We start from the raw sequence: 20,135 nt of genomic DNA on the forward strand, positions 1-20,135 counted from the left end.
TTGGGAGAAATGTATGTTCAAAGTGTCTTTATTGTTAGCTGATAGCATGGTCCCCACACCACTTTCTATCTGTGATATCTGTTGTATTGTTGTGTTATTAAAATGATGTTGTTATAAATGGCGGACGTATGATAAACATTTTAATTAATATGTTTGACATATGCACATTCATATATGTTATTCTGATTAAGTCTTTGGAATGTGTTAGAATACTTGTTATAGTTATCAAATTCAAGGGAGGAAATCAAGTTTTTGTTGTCATTGTGTTGTACACAACAAAACCATATGTTTCATATACCGGTGTTTTGTGTGTGCAGAATTGGTAGTTTGCTGCTGCCCCTTTTCTCTAAATAATTACTCTAAAATAAAACCATTCAAGTAATTTGTGTTTTTTTTCCCTAGCTGCTTCAGAGAATATTATTATAACCTGATTTTAAACATTGTTAGCTTTGTCAGCAAGATCATTTCTTTTGTGTGTGTTTCTTATATTTTATAACAAAAATTATAGTATAGTATATCGTGTAGGCATTTAAGTGGCACGGGTAAAATTAACTAAGTTGTACAACTGCTTTATTGGCTTGCATGAAGTAGTTAAATTAATTACAGATGATTGAAGTAGTTTCCGATTTTAATCTTGTTTTAGAAAGAATGCTTTTATTTACATTTATTAGGGTGTTTCTTTGCTCACTCTCTTCAGCAGTATTGTATTATTCCAGAAAAGTTTTGTTAAATATTTCATTTTAGAAGACCTGATCTTTATACATTAGTAAAATCACGTGAAAGTCTATAAAATTGCTGAACATCAGTATCAATGTTATGTCATTTTCACACAAGTTGCCTTTTTAAAATGTTTTTATTTCATAAACTGTTCACTGTCCCTTTGTGAGTGAATTGATTTTTAGGGTAAATATTTGTGTTTGTGTCAACAGGTGACTGTTGGTTTTATGATTGACACACTCACTGTGCTGTGATAGTTGTTGTTATTTATAACACTGATGGTTTGTTTTGTATTTGAAATCATTTGTTCCGTTGTCTACAGATATAGAGTTTGTGAGATTCTGAAGTAAATCAAATTCGTTTCCATTTGCTCAATTCAACAAATGTTATACAATATATTTATTTTTATTTTAAATCATATTATTGTTCCCACTCTTAACCAAATTAAAACGCACAATATCATCTTCTTTCTTTTATACGTACATATTTTATTTAAAAGTAAACTGCATGTCTGAACTATTAGCCAATGAAAATATATTGAGGCATTCTAGCTTGCAAAGTATTTTACCCACTTCGCATCTGATATCATGTGGATCATCATCGAAATTAAAGTCAATATTCTTAGATCTGAAAAAATCTTTTTTTATATACTAATTTGGTGTTATACATGTTTATATTTCTTTTAAATGTATTTTCACATTGATTGTAGATCATTTGTTGTAGAATATATGTATGCATAGACATAGTAAAGTAAAATACGAACAGTATTATAATTTGTCATAAATTGTACATCAATGTGGAACTTTGAACTTTAAGTAGGTGATTAGTGTAAGACATTTGGCACGCACAAACCACGGTTAGACATTTTTAACCAGGTTTTCCGAAGGAAAAAACTGGTTATTAGATTGGCGAATGCGGGCGGGCTGGCTGGCTGGCTGGCGGGAGGGCGGAACAAGCTTGTCCGGGCCATAACTATGTCGTTCATTGTCAGATTTTAAAATCATTTGGCACATTTGTTCACCATCATTGGACGGTGTGTCGCGCGAAATAATTACGTCGATATCTCCAAGGTCAAGGTCACACTTTGAGTTCAAAGGTCAAAAATGGCCATAAATGAGCTTGTCCTGGCCATAACTATGTCATTCATTGTGAGATTTTAAAATCATTTGGCACATTTGTTCACCATCATGGGACGGTGTGTCGCACGAAAGAATCACGTCAATATCTCCAATGTCAAGGTCGCCACGACTAAAAATAGATTTTTTTTAAAAACAAACTTACAAAGGGGGTTAATTTTGTTTGTTCATTTCAAAAGTTCAGTTTGAGTTTTCTCCCTTTATCAGATTTTTTTTTCACAATGAAAACCTGGTTTTGTGACAATTTTGTCCCTTGTTGAATTTATTTTATATGAGAACCATTGACATGGGAACAATTCACATTTGTAGATGTTTGTAAACATATGCATAAAAGCGCATCATTGGGTGGACATATGTGAACTTTAAATAAGTTTTTAAAATAAATAAGTGTATATAATTGTACAATCCCGTTAACTGTGGCCAATATGAAGACCGTATATCAAGTATTTACATTACAAAACAGTAGGAGTAGGGTCTTGTTGACAAACACATAAAATGTTTGTTTGTTTCGGACAAGGAACAAGGAACTGATACATCGAATTCAATAGGAACAATATCTTAACATCATCAATATAAAACGGGGCGTGTACATTACATAATGTATATGCACAAACTTTATATATATTTATGCCACTTTAAGAACTGTGAATGTACAGTATATCAGGTACTTTGTCAGCTGCTACAAAACGATGGAAGACACAAAAACACATCCCATCATGCTCAAATGTGACTTGGAAATGACTACTTATAATTGAGAGTAAAAAAATAAACGTTGTTTTGGACCACATTGAGATGAATTCAAACAAGAGTTCCGCGGTCGAAGACATACCCCCCCCCCCCCCCCCCCCAAACAGGACTTTGAACTGGTGACCCCAATTTCAATAGGGGTCATCTACTGTCCAAGGCCAATGTGCATGTGAAGTATCAAGCCAATCGGTCAATCGTTGAAAAGTTATTGAGCGGAAATGATTTTCACACTAAGTGTTATAGTGACCTTGACCTTGTGACCCCAATTTCAATAGGGGTAATCTACTGTCAAAGGCCAATGCAACATGTGAAGAATCAAGCCAATTCGTCAATTTGTTGACGAGTTATTGATCGGAAACGAAATGGTCTACCGACAGACAGACCGACCGACATCCAGCAAAACATTATACCCCTTCTTCGAAGAAGTGCATTATAAGGATATTTAAATTTACAATATAAAATTTATATTTAAAAAGAGGATACAATTTTGATTTGGGATAAACGTTTGAAATAGCCATACATTCAAATAAATGGCGTTGGAAATAGCGGTGTTTAACAGTATATTAATAATGTTGACTTTGGTTGTTGACATTGAATCAACCCGACACACGTAATAAAAAAAGATTTGCTCGATGTTTTATGCAATAACTATCTTTGTTCCAACACGGAGTGTATATTGTAATCTAGAGTCCGTGGTTCCAAAGATATTGAGCCCAGTTCAATTTTCAATATTTAGCTACAGTGACCTTGAACGTGATAACAATTATCCCGTGTGCAGTCCCTGGATATAAGAGAAATATGTATGTAGTTTCATGAACATGTCTCTATTTATTTTCAAGTTGAATACTAACACTTGCTGGATTTTATCTAACAGTGACCTTGACCCGAAAAATACAAAACGAAATCTTAACAAAAAAGCTCTTTTTTAAGGATTTTATTTCAGGAAAGATGAAAAAGTATATAAACAGTAACACATCGAGGAAAAAAACCGACAAAAATTTAGTCTAAAAAAGTAAACGAGTACAAACTTAAAAGTTTACACAAACATTGTATGACTCGAGCCCCAAAAAGAGAGAACGCAGTTCAGAGTATAACGTGCATGAAGTTCGGTAACAAAATGAAATGAAATAACAATAAACATAAGAAGTGTGTCGGTAGGATACGGATGCCCCCACATTCTATTTATGACTAAGCTCGAACGAACAATTGAACAAACATATGGAAATGTTATTATTTGCTTACAAAAGGTCATAACTGTGGCTTTTTCGAAAAAGCCGGACCAACATTTGGAAGCGTGCATATTTACATGCTCGTTGTTAAGTTTTATTCCCTCTAGCAGCAATACTTTTTGTAGTTACTCGCGACATAATTTAAGGAAAAAAAAAGAATAAAAAGTTTACACAAACTCGCTTGTGTAGAAATCATACCATCAAAAATTGTGGTGCGCAAGTTCACATCCTGGTTAATACGTTTGTAAAGATTCAGCCCTCTAGCAGCAATTCGTAAGAATAACGCGCGACACAGTTGATTGTTGTTTGTGTAAAACACAATCTATTAAAAAAAAAAACATCCAATAAAAATGTGTTAGTGCGCAAATTTAAATTCTTGTATATGTTCACAGTTTCAGCTGTCTAGAATCACTTATTTTTTCATTTACGCGCGACACATCAATCCGAGCGACAAACGGACGAACAGACAAGGGAAAATCTGTATCACCCCGTCGGAAAGTTTGGGCATATAGAAAAACACATAAAAAATCAATAAGATGCAATCCAATCAACTACAACAGTAAATATTCATAATAAACTCAATAAATGAAAGACGTGTGCTAAACATATTTGCATTTGTGACCCAAGTACCACATGAATTTTCTCAAGGAAATCTTACACTTAATTAAAGGAAAAAACTAAACGCAGAAAAAGAATGAAATAAAAATAAAGAAATATGTACAATGGGGAAAGTTAAATGAATGAATAGACGTGTGCTAAACATATTTGCATTTGTGACCAAAGTACCACATGAGTTTTCTCAAGGAAATCATACACTTAATTTAAGAAGAAAAAAACGCAGAGAAAGAATTAAATCAAAATAAATATGTACAATGGGGAAAGTTAAACAGATTTTTTTTATCAAAAACAGTTTCATATAGATATTCCATTGAGCATATGTTAACTGCAGATAAATCACATACATTTTAAATAAATGTATTTTTTATCCTTTTATTAATCCATCTTTTGGTCTAATTTTATTAAATTCTATCCAAAAATGTTAATCTCCGCGCTCGGTGAAATCGATGCAAAAAGTTTCCTTGTCTACGGTGTATTCGTTGTACCGCTTCCGCTTAGACCACCGGTGGGGTACACGCGCAGTATGACGGCAGGCAGGACTTGGCCACGTGCTCCGGTACAGGATCGTTACAAGCGAAGTCGCACCAGGCCTCCATTCCTCTCACGGTCTGCCAGATGCCAACAGGGCTGCAGTAGTGGTAGCCCTGCCATGCAAATTTACAGTCGTTGGAATACGTAGTTATCTTGTATAATGATGAGACATTAAATCAAAGCGCTGAAGGCACTGAATTTGTTCGCTGTTGCATAATATTCGACGCAACTCAGTATCGCAAGTTTGAAATGACCACAACCCATTCAATTTTATAAAGAGTGTGTCTTATAAGACAGGTCGAGATGTGTGTGTGTGTTTGTCCAAATTATTGATACAGCTAATCAGTGTGCACATGCTAATCTTATTTGACATGCATTAAGCCCCGTTTTCCATGAAAGCAGCCAATATGTACAGATTTCAATGATAAACACTAGACTGGACAACGTTGTCTTACAAGCTGTTCAATACACACTATGTAGTGTACCAGTGAGAACAGGCAGATGCGGTGGTTAGACCCATTCGTCGTTTGCTTAAATTTAATGGAGTTATCCACTCAGGCAGTCACGGATTATGGTTCCTACCGTAGCTAAGCCCATACTGATTTGCAAAATTGCGTCTGCATTAATGCTAACGCTCACAAATAAAAAACTAAATCGCGGAAGTGCATGTCAGACGATTTGACAGCAAAGACGAGATTCTTCTTATCTCGCACACATGTGTATCCATACAACGCATGAACGTTTAGCCAAACAAGTAAACTTATTGCAATAGTTACCTCCCTGTAAGGGTTTAACGGTAGCTAATGCATGCAGAGGTAAAATCATTCCAGATTTGTAATAGTTTTGGAGAGAGTTCGTTTAAGATATTTTATCATTTCATTTATGCAGATCAGCGTTATTATCTGCATAATATGACATGTCAAACTAATGGTGTTTCTAACGTATTTCAATACTCAGAAGTGACCCCTACCGGTGCTGGCTCTTTAGTGCACAAGCAATGCGACTGCGGACAGTACGGTGGTGTGTGGTGACACGTCATGTTACACCACGTGTTCATGGCCGTGATGTTGGCATAGGAGCCGACCCCTCGACAATACGGCGGCATTGGGGGCTCCACAGTAGTCACTGTAGTCACAAACATATCCATATTTATGAACGTATATCTTTAGTGCATACTTTCGCGCGTAGCACATAATGCAACAAAACGATACCGATTTTGTAACTTGCACATGAAAATGTGTATAATTATACAACCACTCGTATATGAGTATATAACTCCTAATGTGGTATCATCCCATGAGTGGACTCTAGCAAATTATATTCCGGTGTTTGATCCCTGAAAATCGTCAATGACATTTAAATCGTACCGAATTTCACCGTGATATTGGTGCACGTGTCATGGCGACGTGTGTACGCGCAAACTGTCAGGTTGTACACCTGAGACGGCTCCTGGCTGACGTTTCCAACCACTTCTATCTGCTTTGTGTACACGTCTGAAATAAATCATTCACAAATATGGAGCCTCAGCTTTATCGGTATAAATTGCTATGTGACATCACTGCCATATACATCCGCTTATAATTAAATATACGCATAAAGTCTTTAAAGGGATCTTTTTACGTTTTGGTATATTGAAAAAAGTTGTTTCAGATTCGCATATGTTCGTTTTAGTTATGATATTTGTGAGGAAACAGTAATACTGAACATTTACCATGGTCTAATATAGCCATTATATGCATCTTTTGACGATTTAAAAAACTGAAAATTATAAAGCCTTGCAACGCGAAACGATTGAATAATTTGGTGAGTTCTGTTGTTGTCGTTTAATTTTGTGAAACTACGAAGATTGCTTATATAAAGTATAAAATACGTCACCCATATATAATTGGCAGGATGGCCGAGCGGACTAATTGGTTTTTACTCCAGGATTACGGGGGTCACTGGTTCGAGCACTGCTGCGGGTTACTTTTTCCCCCTTATTTTAATTTTATTCTTGATTTTTTACTGGAGCTTTTTAGATCCAATGTTTACATTTATCAATATAAAGCATTTAATGACAAACTTCAAAACATGCCAAAATCTGTGAAAAGGCCCCTTTAAAGGATTCAGTACTGTCCTTATTATGCAGTTTTTTAATACTATAGTGGTCATCGGTATTTTAAAAACGCGGCTGTTATATAATTGTCCATTTATTTTAATTGCATATTATGGTTGAAAGTATGCATCTATGTGAATATGATAAAAATGTTACATACGCGGAAGAGCGGTTATTCCACTGTATCTTACTGGGGTTGCGAGTCTGAACATAGTCTTGCTAGAGTTTTTGGACGTGGCCCCTGTCAGACTCCAGTTCAAGACGCTTCCCCAGCCCGGATCTTCATTGACGCCGATGACGGTGACCACCGTGCCGTTTGATGCACTTCCGTTGACTGTCATGACATTACCTGTAAAACAGATTGACGTAATGTACGATGAGTGTATTTTCTTCAACGTAACTGATTCACAGAAAATTAAAATAACTTGAAATAACAAAACGAATCATGCAATTAAAATATTGGAATTTATCATTTCGCGTCACCAGGGCTCAGAGTTGGAGCTTTAACAGATGTCGGGGGTTCCAATCCAATTGTAATCGATCTCTCGTCATTGTAGTCGTAGTTGACCCCGGAACACGTGACCTCCGTACTAAGGTCAACCCCTGCACCCAAACATCCTGGCTCAGCCGTGCAGTTCCGGCACTGGGACCTGCATTCCCGCTTCCAGATCTCCACGTCTGCAATTAATTGTTATTTCGTTGAAATCGCCACACATGACAAGACACACTAGAAATCTGTGCGTTTGATATATAGGATTACAACTCTGTTATGCTGAAGCCAACACCTATACTACATGTACTAACTAGAAACTGCAAGTTGTTGCATGATGACTGGGCACAAATAGGTTGCGCAGAAAAAACGGGTACTATCAATAAATCTGCGACTTGGAAATGATATATGTACACTTTAGGTATGCAGAAAGCCAAAACTTAATAACCAAAAAAACTTCGAGTTGGATATGACGAGGCATCACTCTGCTATTACGAAAACCGAAGTTATCCTTCACTTTATGAAAAGAAATATTTTCATAGAGTTTTTATGAAAATAGTCACTATACACCCGCTCACTCCAGATGGTTCAAAGGCAGAATAATTCATGCGTTATCGACAATTACGCAGAAAACCTGCATGATCATATGGTTATTTCCAGCACGCAAGTTGGGCAAAAAATGTGGCAACGACAGTATTAACCAGGTTTTTCTAAGATTTGACCCGATGGTTATTGAACCAAAGTAGTGAAAAGCTTGTGTTTTTTACAATATATAATATATTTATGTTTGTTTTAAACACGGGACATAACGCAAATGCGATCTACCGATATAAGAGCGATAAAAGTAAATGTGCTGAAAATCTTACATGACCTTTCATTAATGATTTTGCCGGTTGAAAATAATAACAAACGCCCCTTAGACTTCTCTTATGTTAAAAAGGGATTGCATAAACCGTTTTAAGATATTTCATCACAAAGGTTACGCAACAACTATCCTGCTTCACGACCTGACTTTACTGTTGCAGAACACATAACAATGAAAGAACATAGTTAATTTATTGTTACTGGATGATAATAAAGTTTTTATACAGAAGAACTTACTGTTCCTGACTTCGAAAAGATGTTTGTTGGACACTACACATGATGTGCAAGGGACGTTCTTGGAACACGAACATCCAGCGGCCCTTTTGTTCCGGTCTACTGCAGAGCGGCGTGTCCTGCTGCACGTGCAGCTACAATCAGGACACGTGTACTGAACGAAGCACGTGGCGTTCGCGGTGAGGACTCGTTGAGCCGAGTTGTCGTTCTCATGGAAACCATCAACTTTAAAGTTAGCTGGAACTGGAAATCTGGATTTATCTGTAAATAAAATAACACCAGATTCCTTACTGTAAAATATTGCTTCGGGCAAGTCCACAACCACATCTTGTTTAATTGTATATCGGTCAATGTAAACAATATATAGCTTTAAAAGTTACACATACCACACGTGTAATCCCTGCAGGTCCTGCCACTGCATGCAGCGGAGTCCATGGGATTGGTATATGGGCACTCTGAAGAGATGAACATTAATTAAAAATATAATAATAAGTTTTATTCTGTCCTTGCTTAATACATGAATATTTAAGATTATATGCGTGGCACCTATAATAACTGGCCATACTATCTTGTAGGAAACACCTTCCATGGAGAGCACGGCTATATTGGAAAACTATTTGTAATCTTATTATTTGTATAATTCGGTGTCCATGCCAAAACTGTGTACTAAAATTATCCTTTAATTGACCCACAAGCCTGCTGTTTTGTACTGTTCGGGACTTTCTTTATACGATTTATGGTGATTGCATTCAAATTGACAGTCATTCAATCCTGATAAATAAAGAATGGCTTATCCTGTCATAGAACTCCCATGTGTTTACGCCTACGCAATGGCAGCTGGGTATTATGGAGGATACATCGACGATATGAATCAAATTGTTTATAAATTAAAATCGTGGAAAAAAACTCTGGCTTAAAATAATTATGCATGAAGCAACAACTTGAAACAGAGCAAAAAAATGAAAAAGGAGCAAAATAAGTGGCTATACTTAATTATTAAAGTTGCAACAATGTATATCAGCGCTGATACACAAGTTAAATGAAATACAACAAGTGGATGTAATGATAAAGTCGTCAATGTAATTAATTATGTTTAAAACAATACAAACCTCCGTTACAACCACTTTCTATGTGGCCGATGTCCCCTGCGCAACACTCAGTTTCGTTTATAGGGACAGTACTGCAACAAAATCAGGATGTGAAGTTGTTCGATGTTAGGAACCTCTTATCGGCTTAAAAATGGTTTAAACTGATGAGATTTGCCGTATACGTTTTAAGTTTAAAACATTGTTCATATCATGTGAATCCTGTTTTCATAAGATACAAAGGTCTCTGATATTAACATTCTGTTTTCATATGTAGCTAAGCTTTCTGATATTATCATTCTGTTTGTATATGCCACTGTGGCTTTTAATACAAGCTTAGTGCATTCATATGACGCTATGGTCTCTGATTATAGCAATCGGTTTTAAGGTCTATTTTAATATTTCGCCAAGTTCTTTGGTCAATATGGGCATTTTATTTTCATACGTAGGTAAGTTCTTTCATATTATCATACTGTTTATATGTTGCTAATGTCTTCGATATAAGAATTGTGTTTATATATGTCGATAAGGTATATGATATTCGCACTCTGTTAACTCAAGTGTCGTAAGGTATCTTATATTAGAATACCAAGTTGAGGCGGAAAGTGTCGACACTGATTAGCCTGTGTGGACTGCACAGGCTAATCTGGGATGACACTTTACGCACATGCATTAAGCCCAGTTTTCTCAGAACAAGGCTCATATTGATGACGCACGAGACTTACTAGGACGCTCTGTTGTATGTCGTGCACCTGTTCCATCCCCACCAGCCACACGACCGATAACTCTTGTCCTGTCGGTACCTGGTCACAGTTGTAGTCTTCTGGCACAGCTTTGCCCTGAAACACAAGCAATTGTGCCGTGCGACCAGAAAAACAATACTTTTAAGGCAACCTTCACCCTTATTTGCATGTGGGCAATTCTTCTAGTTCCTTATCAGATATAGAGCTTAATTAAGAGTCTACGTCGATTTCTTCTGATACAGCTGTGCGTTGTAACGCCGACGAAATGGCTGTGAATCAAGTAGCTTAAGGTTCCGAATACTGAGCTACTTTAATATGGACTATATTGTCCCGTGAATTTAGCACTGCATTAAAGGGACTTATTCACACTTTGGCGGAATGACAATTACCGGTAAGTCGAGCTGTCATACACGCTAAATTTAAGATCTGACCTAATGCAGTTAAGGAAAAGAATAAAAAACACATAAAGCTTGAAAACGAAGTCGTAATTGCATGTCGATATTCACAGAGTGTAAACCTCTTCATACGTCATAAATTGCACTCGGGTATTATACTTGCTATGTTCGCGGTAAAATAGGTTTACATAAAACGAACGTTGGTAAAATAGTGAAACACAAGCCGAATGCATTGAATAGAGATATTTGCTTGCACAATGGACATAGTTAAGTTTCAAGTATTACTGACAATGTCTCAAAATGTCTATTATAATAATCTGCACCGCTTTAATTCAATTCATTGCATATAAGCATACGGGTTTTTCGCTTACGATATTACCAAAAAAATGGCCGCACGATAACTACGATTTACCGCACAAAGGAGTGCTGTTTAATCATTTTTGTCAGAGAATTTAATTCTTCAACTATTTCACGAATAGAAATTAAATATGAATAATCTTTTGAAGGGAACTATTTTGAACGGATCGTAAATATTAAATCATTCAATAAACACATTATGGTTATATATTTGTCGCGGAAGAGTACATTTATGCAAAATATGAATAGCGCACCGTGCTTCGTCATTGTCACGTTGAATTTTCGCGCAACACAAGTAGTCACAAAAAATCCTAAGCTATAAATAAATCAGGTTAAATAACACATTATTACCATGATGGTAATTATCATGGTGATGATGATGCCTGTGAAGATATGAGGATGATGAATTTGCATATGATAATACTAATGATGATGGTGATTTTCATGATAATGATGATTGTTGAATTGTGACAACAATTATGAATTTTACATATTTTTATTTTATTTTAGAACAATAATGATAATAAGAGTGAAGTAAAGAGAATACCTTTCATAAGCACGTCTATTATTATACCAACACTGCTTGCACTTACGAAATGATCGGTGCCAGCACACACACCAGCAGAACAAATGCTGTCTTCATGGTCACATACGGTACGATTTGACTTCTAAATAAACGAACTGCAAAATCAACATATTGTAAAGTAATTGACTTGAACATAAATATAACAAGATATTCTCCAATCTTTAAATATACAAAGAACACAAGTTTCGTGGTATATCCATTTAAATCAACGAAAAAGTCGCGTACCTAATCACGGTAATGTTGAATAGAGTTAGCGTTTTTTTCATACCAGATTTAATTCAAATTATTTACGCACAAGGTTTATTTTTCGGAAAAAACGACACTTCGGAATTCTATTGCGTGGCTTTAACCCAACTGGGGCTTCCTTGTTGTTTAACTTCTGCGCATCTAGACTCCAAGTCCTTGTTTATTGATCAATCAAAAAACGATGTATCACACATAATTTCTTGAATAGTTTCTTAAATAGTAAAAAAAACAAAAAACAACCGGGAAACTAAATTGAAATTATCAAGTTGAAATATGTTTTATTACAATATTTTTAATTTAATTAAATAATAGCTGCTTACCTGAACGTTCGAAGCCCTATTGATTGAGAACGTTGTTATGCCTGATATGTTTCTTTTGTTACTCACCAGGAAGTTCTTCTGAAACGCAAGAATGGTCCCATTCAAATGCAAAATCATGTCCGATTTACGGTAATATGATATGTAAACACGATTTAAATGGTTTTCAAAAAGCGAAATGAGTAAGTAAAAGGAAAAAGCTAATAGCAGATTCAGGAACATAGGTTTTATACACACGAGACCATATAAGATTATCCATTAGTAGAGAAAGCTTCTGGAAAACTTTGCATTCAGGATCGTTTTAAAACACTAACGCATAGTGCTCCGTTGTTATTAATATTAGATTCAATCCGAGTTAACCTCGGCAACTGGCATATTAATAATATCTTTTGTTTCTGTCTCACCAAAATGATATGAAATGGGTTTTATTTTGTCGCAATATGTTTTGGAAACCTTCTATCGACGTATCTACATACATGTACATGTACTTAAATTTATTTTCACATATTTGTGTAGTTTACAGGGGCGTCGGAAGCAAATTGATATTGGGGCGACGGAGGGGGTGGATATGGGAAGGGGTATCCAGTTGGTGGGGGTCCGCGTGGCTATCCCCGGATTTTTTTTCAAATTTTAGCATCAAGTGACGCATTCTGGTGCGTGTTTATGCCTGATACCTGACCTTATACGCATCTATAGAGATATCGCCTATTAAAGGGCGATGGTCGCGTTCATAAAGGGCGACGGTCGCGTTCGTAAAATGCGACGGTCGTGTTGAAATGGTGAGATATCGCATATAAAAGGGCGACCGTCGCATTCTTATTTTCTGAGATCGCGACATTTGACAGGCGATATTATTACAGCGATATTTGAACAGTACAAATATCGAGTGTCGCCGCGACTGTCGCGCAAAATATCGAGCATAGCTTCGTGCGTCGTGTGTCGCGGTCTGAAATAAGACCGCGATACACAAGATTCGGATAATATGGACGATATTTGAATAATAAAATATCGTGCGTCGCCGCAACTGTCGCGCAAAATATCGTGCGCTGCTTCGCACGATATTATGCGACAGTCGCGGTGACGCACGATATTTTGCGCGACAGTCGCGGCGACGGACGATATATTTAACACGATATATCGCCTTTTGGGCTACCTACACAAAGGCGATATTTCGTGGTACATTCTCGCGCGTCGCTTCGTGTATCGCGCAAATGGCGTGCGTCGCCGCGACTTTCACGCAAAATATCGTGTATCGCTTTGTGTGTCGTGTGTCGCCCTAGTTGAAAGAAGGGCGAGATTATAGATGGCACTATCCGGATTCCGTAATTTTGTGACTTTTAATGGTGAAAAGATTTCTAATAGATTATTTCTTATGTTTGTTGACAGATTAGATAAATGAAATGATTGAAAGCACAGCAGACTTTCCAGTAAACGCCGTTATTGGAGTCTTCTGGGAATGTACCGCATTATGCCGGATGTTTGCAAGGACCATCAGTCATTGAACCAACGCCTTCTGAACGGTGGACAACGGTTCAAACGCTCTCCGACGTTAAATTGTCAGTCATAAATGCTTATACAAAATCTATAACGGTTGAAACCATGACTTTCGCATGCGAATACACTTTGACAAAACTGTTCTCACATTTCATGTCCGAAAACACATGTAAATCTCTAAGCTCTGCAAATATACAGTTTCTGAAGTGAGGTGAACTGAAGTTTTTATAAATGCAGATCGGAGTAAAGGACAAAGCAATTGCATTATTTCCTGGATTTAAGCATGGCATTCTGTTCACTTTCTGTACAACACTTAACGTGTATCATTGATCTTTGCCAATCGGTTCATTCAACGTACGTAGAAAAGTTCTGATCAACTAGTACTCGGATCTCACATCTCATAGAACAAATTGCCATCATTTATGAGCACTGCTAAAGGTCATGGTATATGTTTAGAAGGTTAAACTCGATATGATTACATACCAAATAGCACATTGAGTTTTATAATATATAAACAAACAAACCAACGTTAAAAGTCTGGCTGCATTTCAAATCTACCTGTTTAATACCCTTATATTTTAGTAACAAAATTGTAAATACTAACACCGCAATATAAGAACGCATAGGTCATCTATCGGCTTTCTTTGTTATTTTTCAGTATTATATCAAAAAGTGCATGTAAGCACACCTTACATTTTAAGTTAACGTATACCTTAAATGGTTATTGACTCATTTCTTGAAGGTAAGTTAAATGCATGAAAACGTTAGCAGTATTCAGGTATTATAATAACACGAGTCGAGTCGTAAATAGTGGACACTCAAAAGCACGTGAGTCTTGTTATAATTAATTTCAAGATACCATTAAAGTTGTTCACTTGCCGATTGTTACCCGAATTGTTTGCAGAAAAAATATATAAATAAGTGGCAGTAGGTATATGACAGAAATATGCAACTATACACAGACAATCATACGGAATACCGTTAGGGCCATAGTAGTTACACAATAAAATCCAGAGTGCGACAATGCGATAGTACGATGGTGACTATGCGATAGTACGAGGGCGACAATGCGATAGTACGATGGCGACAATGCGATAGTACGATGGCGACAATGCGACAACGCGATAGTACGATGGCGACAATGCGATAGTACGATGAAGACAGTGCGACAATACGTTGGCGACAGTGCGAGAGTACGATGGTGACAATGCGACAATGCGATAGTACGATGACGACAGTGCGATAATACGATGGCGACAGTGCGATAGTACGATGGCGACAATGCGATAGTGCGATAATACGATGACAACAGTGCGACAATACGATGGCGACAATCCGATAATACGATAACGACAGTGCGACAATACGATGTTGACAGTGCGATAGTACGATGACGACAATGCGATAATACGATGACGACAGTGCGACAATACGATGGCGACCATGCGATAGTACGATGGCGAAAACGCGATGATACGATGGCGACAGTACGATATGACTATCGCATTGTCGCCATCGTACTTTCGCGTTGTCCGCATTGTCGCCATCGTACTATCGCATTGTCGCCATCGTATTATCGCGTTGTCGCCATCGTATTATCGCATTGTCGCCCTCTGGATTTTTTATGTGTAATCACGATGGTCCTAACGGTATTCCGTACAATCACACGCGTCTGTCGATTTTTCACGAATATATTTTAGAACGTTGTTATACAACATTTAAAGCATATGCCGACAACAATAATTGTTTAGTTACTAAAACTCATCGCTCTTGTTTGTCGTATATGTGGCAACGGTATACTGCAACAATTGCATAAACATCAGCAAATAGATGAAAACAATTAATTATTAGCCCATATTACACTTTGTATTCAACATTCACTACCGGTGCTTACAAGACCAAACTACACATGACAATAATACGCGTCGCAATGCCGTAGTCCGCCTAACTGGGAAATCGATCATTGTGTTAACGTCCTGTAGATCTTTCCAAAGCGCCAGGTTCTGGTTCAACCCCTTACACGACCTCGAGGGCACATCGGTTATCCTAAGGCGTGCGATGGAATTGATGTAAAATAAATATGTCTAACCTTATAATACAGTACATCAACCGTGTCAGAACTGCAATGAAACATGGGTGATAAGTTGGTTCCCTTTTCCTAGTTACTTATTCCTTTTTTTTTCGAATAAGGAATAAGGAACTGTTCCTTATTGCAAACATTTCTGAAGTAAATCAAAACAAAATAACTCGAATACATTTTCTTTATGTATTACGTTACATATTCATGTTTCTTCTTCGCGCTTGCATAGGATTTCTTGTTTAAACCGAACCAATATTTTCTAATTCGAATTCTAACTTCACATCAACAAAACCTAAAGCATATACTATTATTTTACATGCATGTGATAAAAACAATAAATCTTGTACATTTAAACATGTTTGTTTTTATTTATAATCCAGTTCCTTATTCGAGGCTGAATACGGAAAAAGGAACCAGTTCCTTATTCCTTATTCAAGCCGAATAAGGAACTGGCATTTTCTTACTTGAACATCAATGAAATTGATCGAAAATTAACCACATATAAATGAACATATTATTTATATATTGGTTGTATATGTAAAATTCTAATTGCAATACATTTCTACCAAGTTGGCATTGGCATTTTCATACTTAACAAACTATTAAAATGAACCAAAGCGACCTGAAAACAATTAGTATGAAGACGATAATCAGGAAATGGTATTGCCTTACTAAAAAAAGAGCACTAAATGTCAATGAAAATCATGTTATGTGTTGGTTCTTAGTTAAAAATATGAATTACAACATATTTCTACATAGTATTATTAAATAATAACACAGTTCCTTATTCAGTGTGAATAACGAACTGGTTCCTTATTCCATATTCAAATCGAATAAGGAACAGCCGTTTTTCTACACACACGCACACCTAGAGTTAGATAAAATTTTCTCCTCTTTTGCTTCATGCATTTCTCCTTTATTTACTGCACCGAATTGCACTCCTACTTTATTCAGTTTTGCACTCCTATTTTTATAATCTCGCTCTCTCGACTTAGTAAGTCGTGACCACGACAAAGCTCACTCGTTTCCACGAGTTAGTAAGTCTTTCCCTCGACTAAGTATTGCATGGGGACACGATAGCTAACAAGAGGTGTGCCATTTAAATATCAAATACACAAGGAGGAGTCAATTTCACATCTGTGCTACAGTAGAATTAGGCACTGGCTTTAAAAAGATGTGAATTTACTGTATTAACCCTTTGAATGTTAATTAATATCTCTCGCTCGTGCAGACCAACGATATATTAGGGGACCATCAGATATATTAAGGACAACGTTTCCGTCAGTAAGACATGATTGACGTCACCATCAAGGCGAGACTGCACCGTAAGCAGCGACCCGAGTGCCTCTATTAGACTGGGAAGTTTCATTAAAAAAATGCGTAAACAATCCGTAATTGAGTGTTCGCATTTAAACAGATGTTCTATCAATGGAAACGCGTGTTCTCGATCTTGGATGCAAACGGTATGTCCAGCAACTGGCGCGATAATTAAAAGGTCACGGGAAGCGAAGAAATCGCGTTATTTATACTATTTGATTACCAAGCCTACCGGTATTTTTACAAGTTATAGCAACTGGTTAGTTGTGCATTATTTAGTAGCAAAAAAACGGGAACTGGGTTATCATTCTAATAAACAAAGTAGAATTGTACGGCAATAAGTATTTTTTAAATCCGGCTTACATATACCATGATTAGCATTGACGTTCATTAATGTTGGGTTACTGCATTTAAGTTTGATTATGAAAAGGCCAGTCTCTTGCTATCGTCTTCATAATACTTATTTACCGCAAAATATAATATACAATAGAAATGTTAAAGAACATTTCCATAGAACATAATCAAGCTTAAATAACCCATACTAAATCTTAAATAGAACATGTCTGAAAGTGTGTGTCCGAAATCCTGGATTCTAAATAAGGAACTAACTTAACGCCAATTCCTTATTCAGAGGCCATAATTTCAGATATTTAAATTCGGATCATTCTAGAAAATCGCAGCTATATATTTGTTATTATTGGCTATTTTTAATGTAAGATTTTTTAAATTTATATCTCTGATACAGTTCTTGAAGTTTTTTCTGACCCTAACTTCTGCAGAAGACTATCCGATAGCTTAATACTAGTCATGTTTTAGCTATCCCATTCCGTTCTTTTACATAAAGAGTAACAAAGGGATATGATTAAAGATGCAAAGCGATTTTAATGCGTCAGCATGAAAGCAAAACTGCAACGTAAGCAGTGGTCAAGGTTCATCAAGTAGATTTTAAAGTTTAATCGAGATGCCTAAATATTTTATTTTATAATCCAAACGCATGCGCGCATACTAGCTGTAAAAGTGTGTTTTTATGCCCCCTTTCGAAGTAAATGAGACATATAGTGATCGGACTGTCCGTCTGTCTGTCTGTCCGTCTGTCCGTCTTTCCGTCACACTTTGCGTTTAGGTTTCGAAAAATGCTCATAACTTATATGTCCCTTGAGATATAACCTTTATATTTGGTATGCATGTGTATATGGACAAGGCCTTTCCATACGCACAAAATTGTTTAACCCCTTGTGACATTGACCTTGAACTTAGGGTCCGCGTTAAGTTTCGAAATCTGTGTTTAGGTTTCGAAAAATGCTCATAACTTCTATGTCCCTTGAGATATAACCTTCATATTTGGTATGCATGTGTATAGACCGTTCCATAATTTAGTAATTACCCAATTATCTCCCCTGAATACTCTCCGCGTCCGCCATTACACTACTGCCAAACAACCGGTAACATATATAAGAGAGCACCGATTATTCAACGGGTGAATTTCTTTCTTTTTGTAAAACTTGTTTGTTTTTTATGCAAATTGTATGAAATAAAGTTTTTCTGCTAGAGGAGATGTTAAGTTAGTGTTATAACAGAAAAATGTTTGAAAAACGTGCATTTTTTTAGGTATTTGTCTAGGAAAATAAACACGTTAACACATTTAAAAAAAACCATTTAATTAAACTTAATGCAATATTTATCATTTGATTATATGCATCAATCTTAAAATCGCGTAATCCTTTGCATTCCAGTGTTGAATTGCCCGTTTGTTCTGCATAATCCGATTATCTCGTTTTGATCAGATATTATCCAGACTTAACTAACAACATGGCGTCATCCCGGGGTGTCATAAACCACACTGGGTGGCAGATGACAGTCTGGTCATTAAACACAATTGATGATGCCACCATGTCTTCTCTTTCTGGTAGTATTAAGCAGTCATTTGGTTTAATATTTTACCTCCGACATACTTAACAGTTGCGTTCATTAGATATGTTACATATTGTACAAATTAAAAGTTATGTCCAATATAGAATATCAGAAATTGTACACCGTAAAGATACTAGCCCGTTTAATCCCTGGTTTAATTTATGAAAAAAAAAGTATTTGATAATTATAAAATTTACCTAAAAACATAACATTTAACGTATTTAGCGGGTATCGGTTAATTAAAACTAGGTCATTTCGTATGAAGATTTAATGTTACGGCAATGCACGAACGACATCATAAAACAAGAAATTACATTTGACACGAACGGGGGTAAATATTGTTTAAAAAAAATATTAATATAGATATATGTGTGTTAAACTGTTAGATATTTGCCACTCATACTCACTAGTAACGAGTTTTCAATATACATGAATACACAGTTCAAATTGCATCATGTAAAGTTGTGTTTTTCAGTTGTATGTTTATATTCCTCAATAGCGTCATTCTCTGTACAAAACCCATCAAATTAAAATTACATGTTAATACTGTCATGCACTTCGCTTTTAATAGGGCGTTGTAGTACGTTTATTTTCAATGCACCCCTTATACTTTCTATTACTCACGTGTTTATCACACTAACGTACTCATGCCATTCATAATTATATTTTTATAATTAGATGTATTACTTTTGTAATTTATTGAAGCTTTTCTGCAAAAAATATTACGGCTTATGCATAGAGCTCTTTGTTGTGTCAAATTGTCGGCCTTTCAGTCTTCAGATAATCTTTAATTTGATGCTTATGCCGCGTTTTTAAAGTTGCAAATAAATGTATCAATAAATTCGTTTGGCGCTTAATAATATATTTTTGAAATATTATTTAGGTGTTTTTTTCGGAGTTTTTTTGTGTGGATTAATTGACTAAACATTTGGTGTCGTTATCC

General features: G+C 36.2%; 1 protein-coding gene and 1 long non-coding RNA gene across 3 annotated transcripts; both read right to left on the reverse strand.

The window, feature by feature from the left end:
• Positions 1-3,527: 3,527 nt before the first annotated feature.
• Positions 3,528-9,132, reverse strand: LOC127846148 (uncharacterized). Its single transcript, XM_052377324.1, has 7 exons — positions 9,048-9,132; positions 8,665-8,922; positions 7,557-7,751; positions 7,234-7,422; positions 6,346-6,471; positions 5,949-6,103; positions 3,528-5,091 (listed from the first exon to the last, which is right to left on the reverse strand). Exons 1-7 carry the CDS (start codon positions 9,130-9,132, stop codon positions 4,942-4,944), a joined length of 1,158 nt encoding a protein of 385 aa, XP_052233284.1. The 3' UTR covers positions 3,528-4,941.
• A 638-nt stretch (positions 9,133-9,770) lies between these two features.
• LOC127843774 (uncharacterized) lies at positions 9,771-12,463 on the reverse strand. Of its 2 annotated transcripts, none has more exons than XR_008032331.1 (4): positions 12,394-12,463; positions 11,835-11,922; positions 10,472-10,585; positions 9,771-9,841 (listed from the first exon to the last, which is right to left on the reverse strand). It is a non-coding gene; the product is annotated as an uncharacterized LOC127843774 (long non-coding RNA). The 2 variants fall into 2 exon arrangements; XR_008032332.1 differs by lacking the exon at positions 12,394-12,463 and adding an exon at positions 12,123-12,253.
• Between the last annotated feature and the right edge of the window lie 7,672 nt (positions 12,464-20,135).

This window comes from Dreissena polymorpha, chromosome 9, assembly GCF_020536995.1.
Source record: "Dreissena polymorpha isolate Duluth1 chromosome 9, UMN_Dpol_1.0, whole genome shotgun sequence".
NCBI lineage: Eukaryota > Metazoa > Mollusca > Bivalvia > Myida > Dreissenidae > Dreissena > Dreissena polymorpha.

Coding starts and splice junctions, on each gene's coding strand:
- LOC127846148 (XM_052377324.1), bottom strand. CDS start 9,132: ATGTTCATCTCTTCAGAGTGCCCATATACCAATCCCATGGACTCCGCT. Junction 8,923..9,047: donor CTGCAGGGATTACACGTGTG/GTATGTGTAACT, acceptor TTTTATTTACAG/ATAAATCCAGATTTCCAGTT. Junction 5,092..5,948: donor GCACTAAAGAGCCAGCACCG/GTAGGGGTCACT, acceptor TTTGCATGGCAG/GGCTACCACTACTGCAGCCC.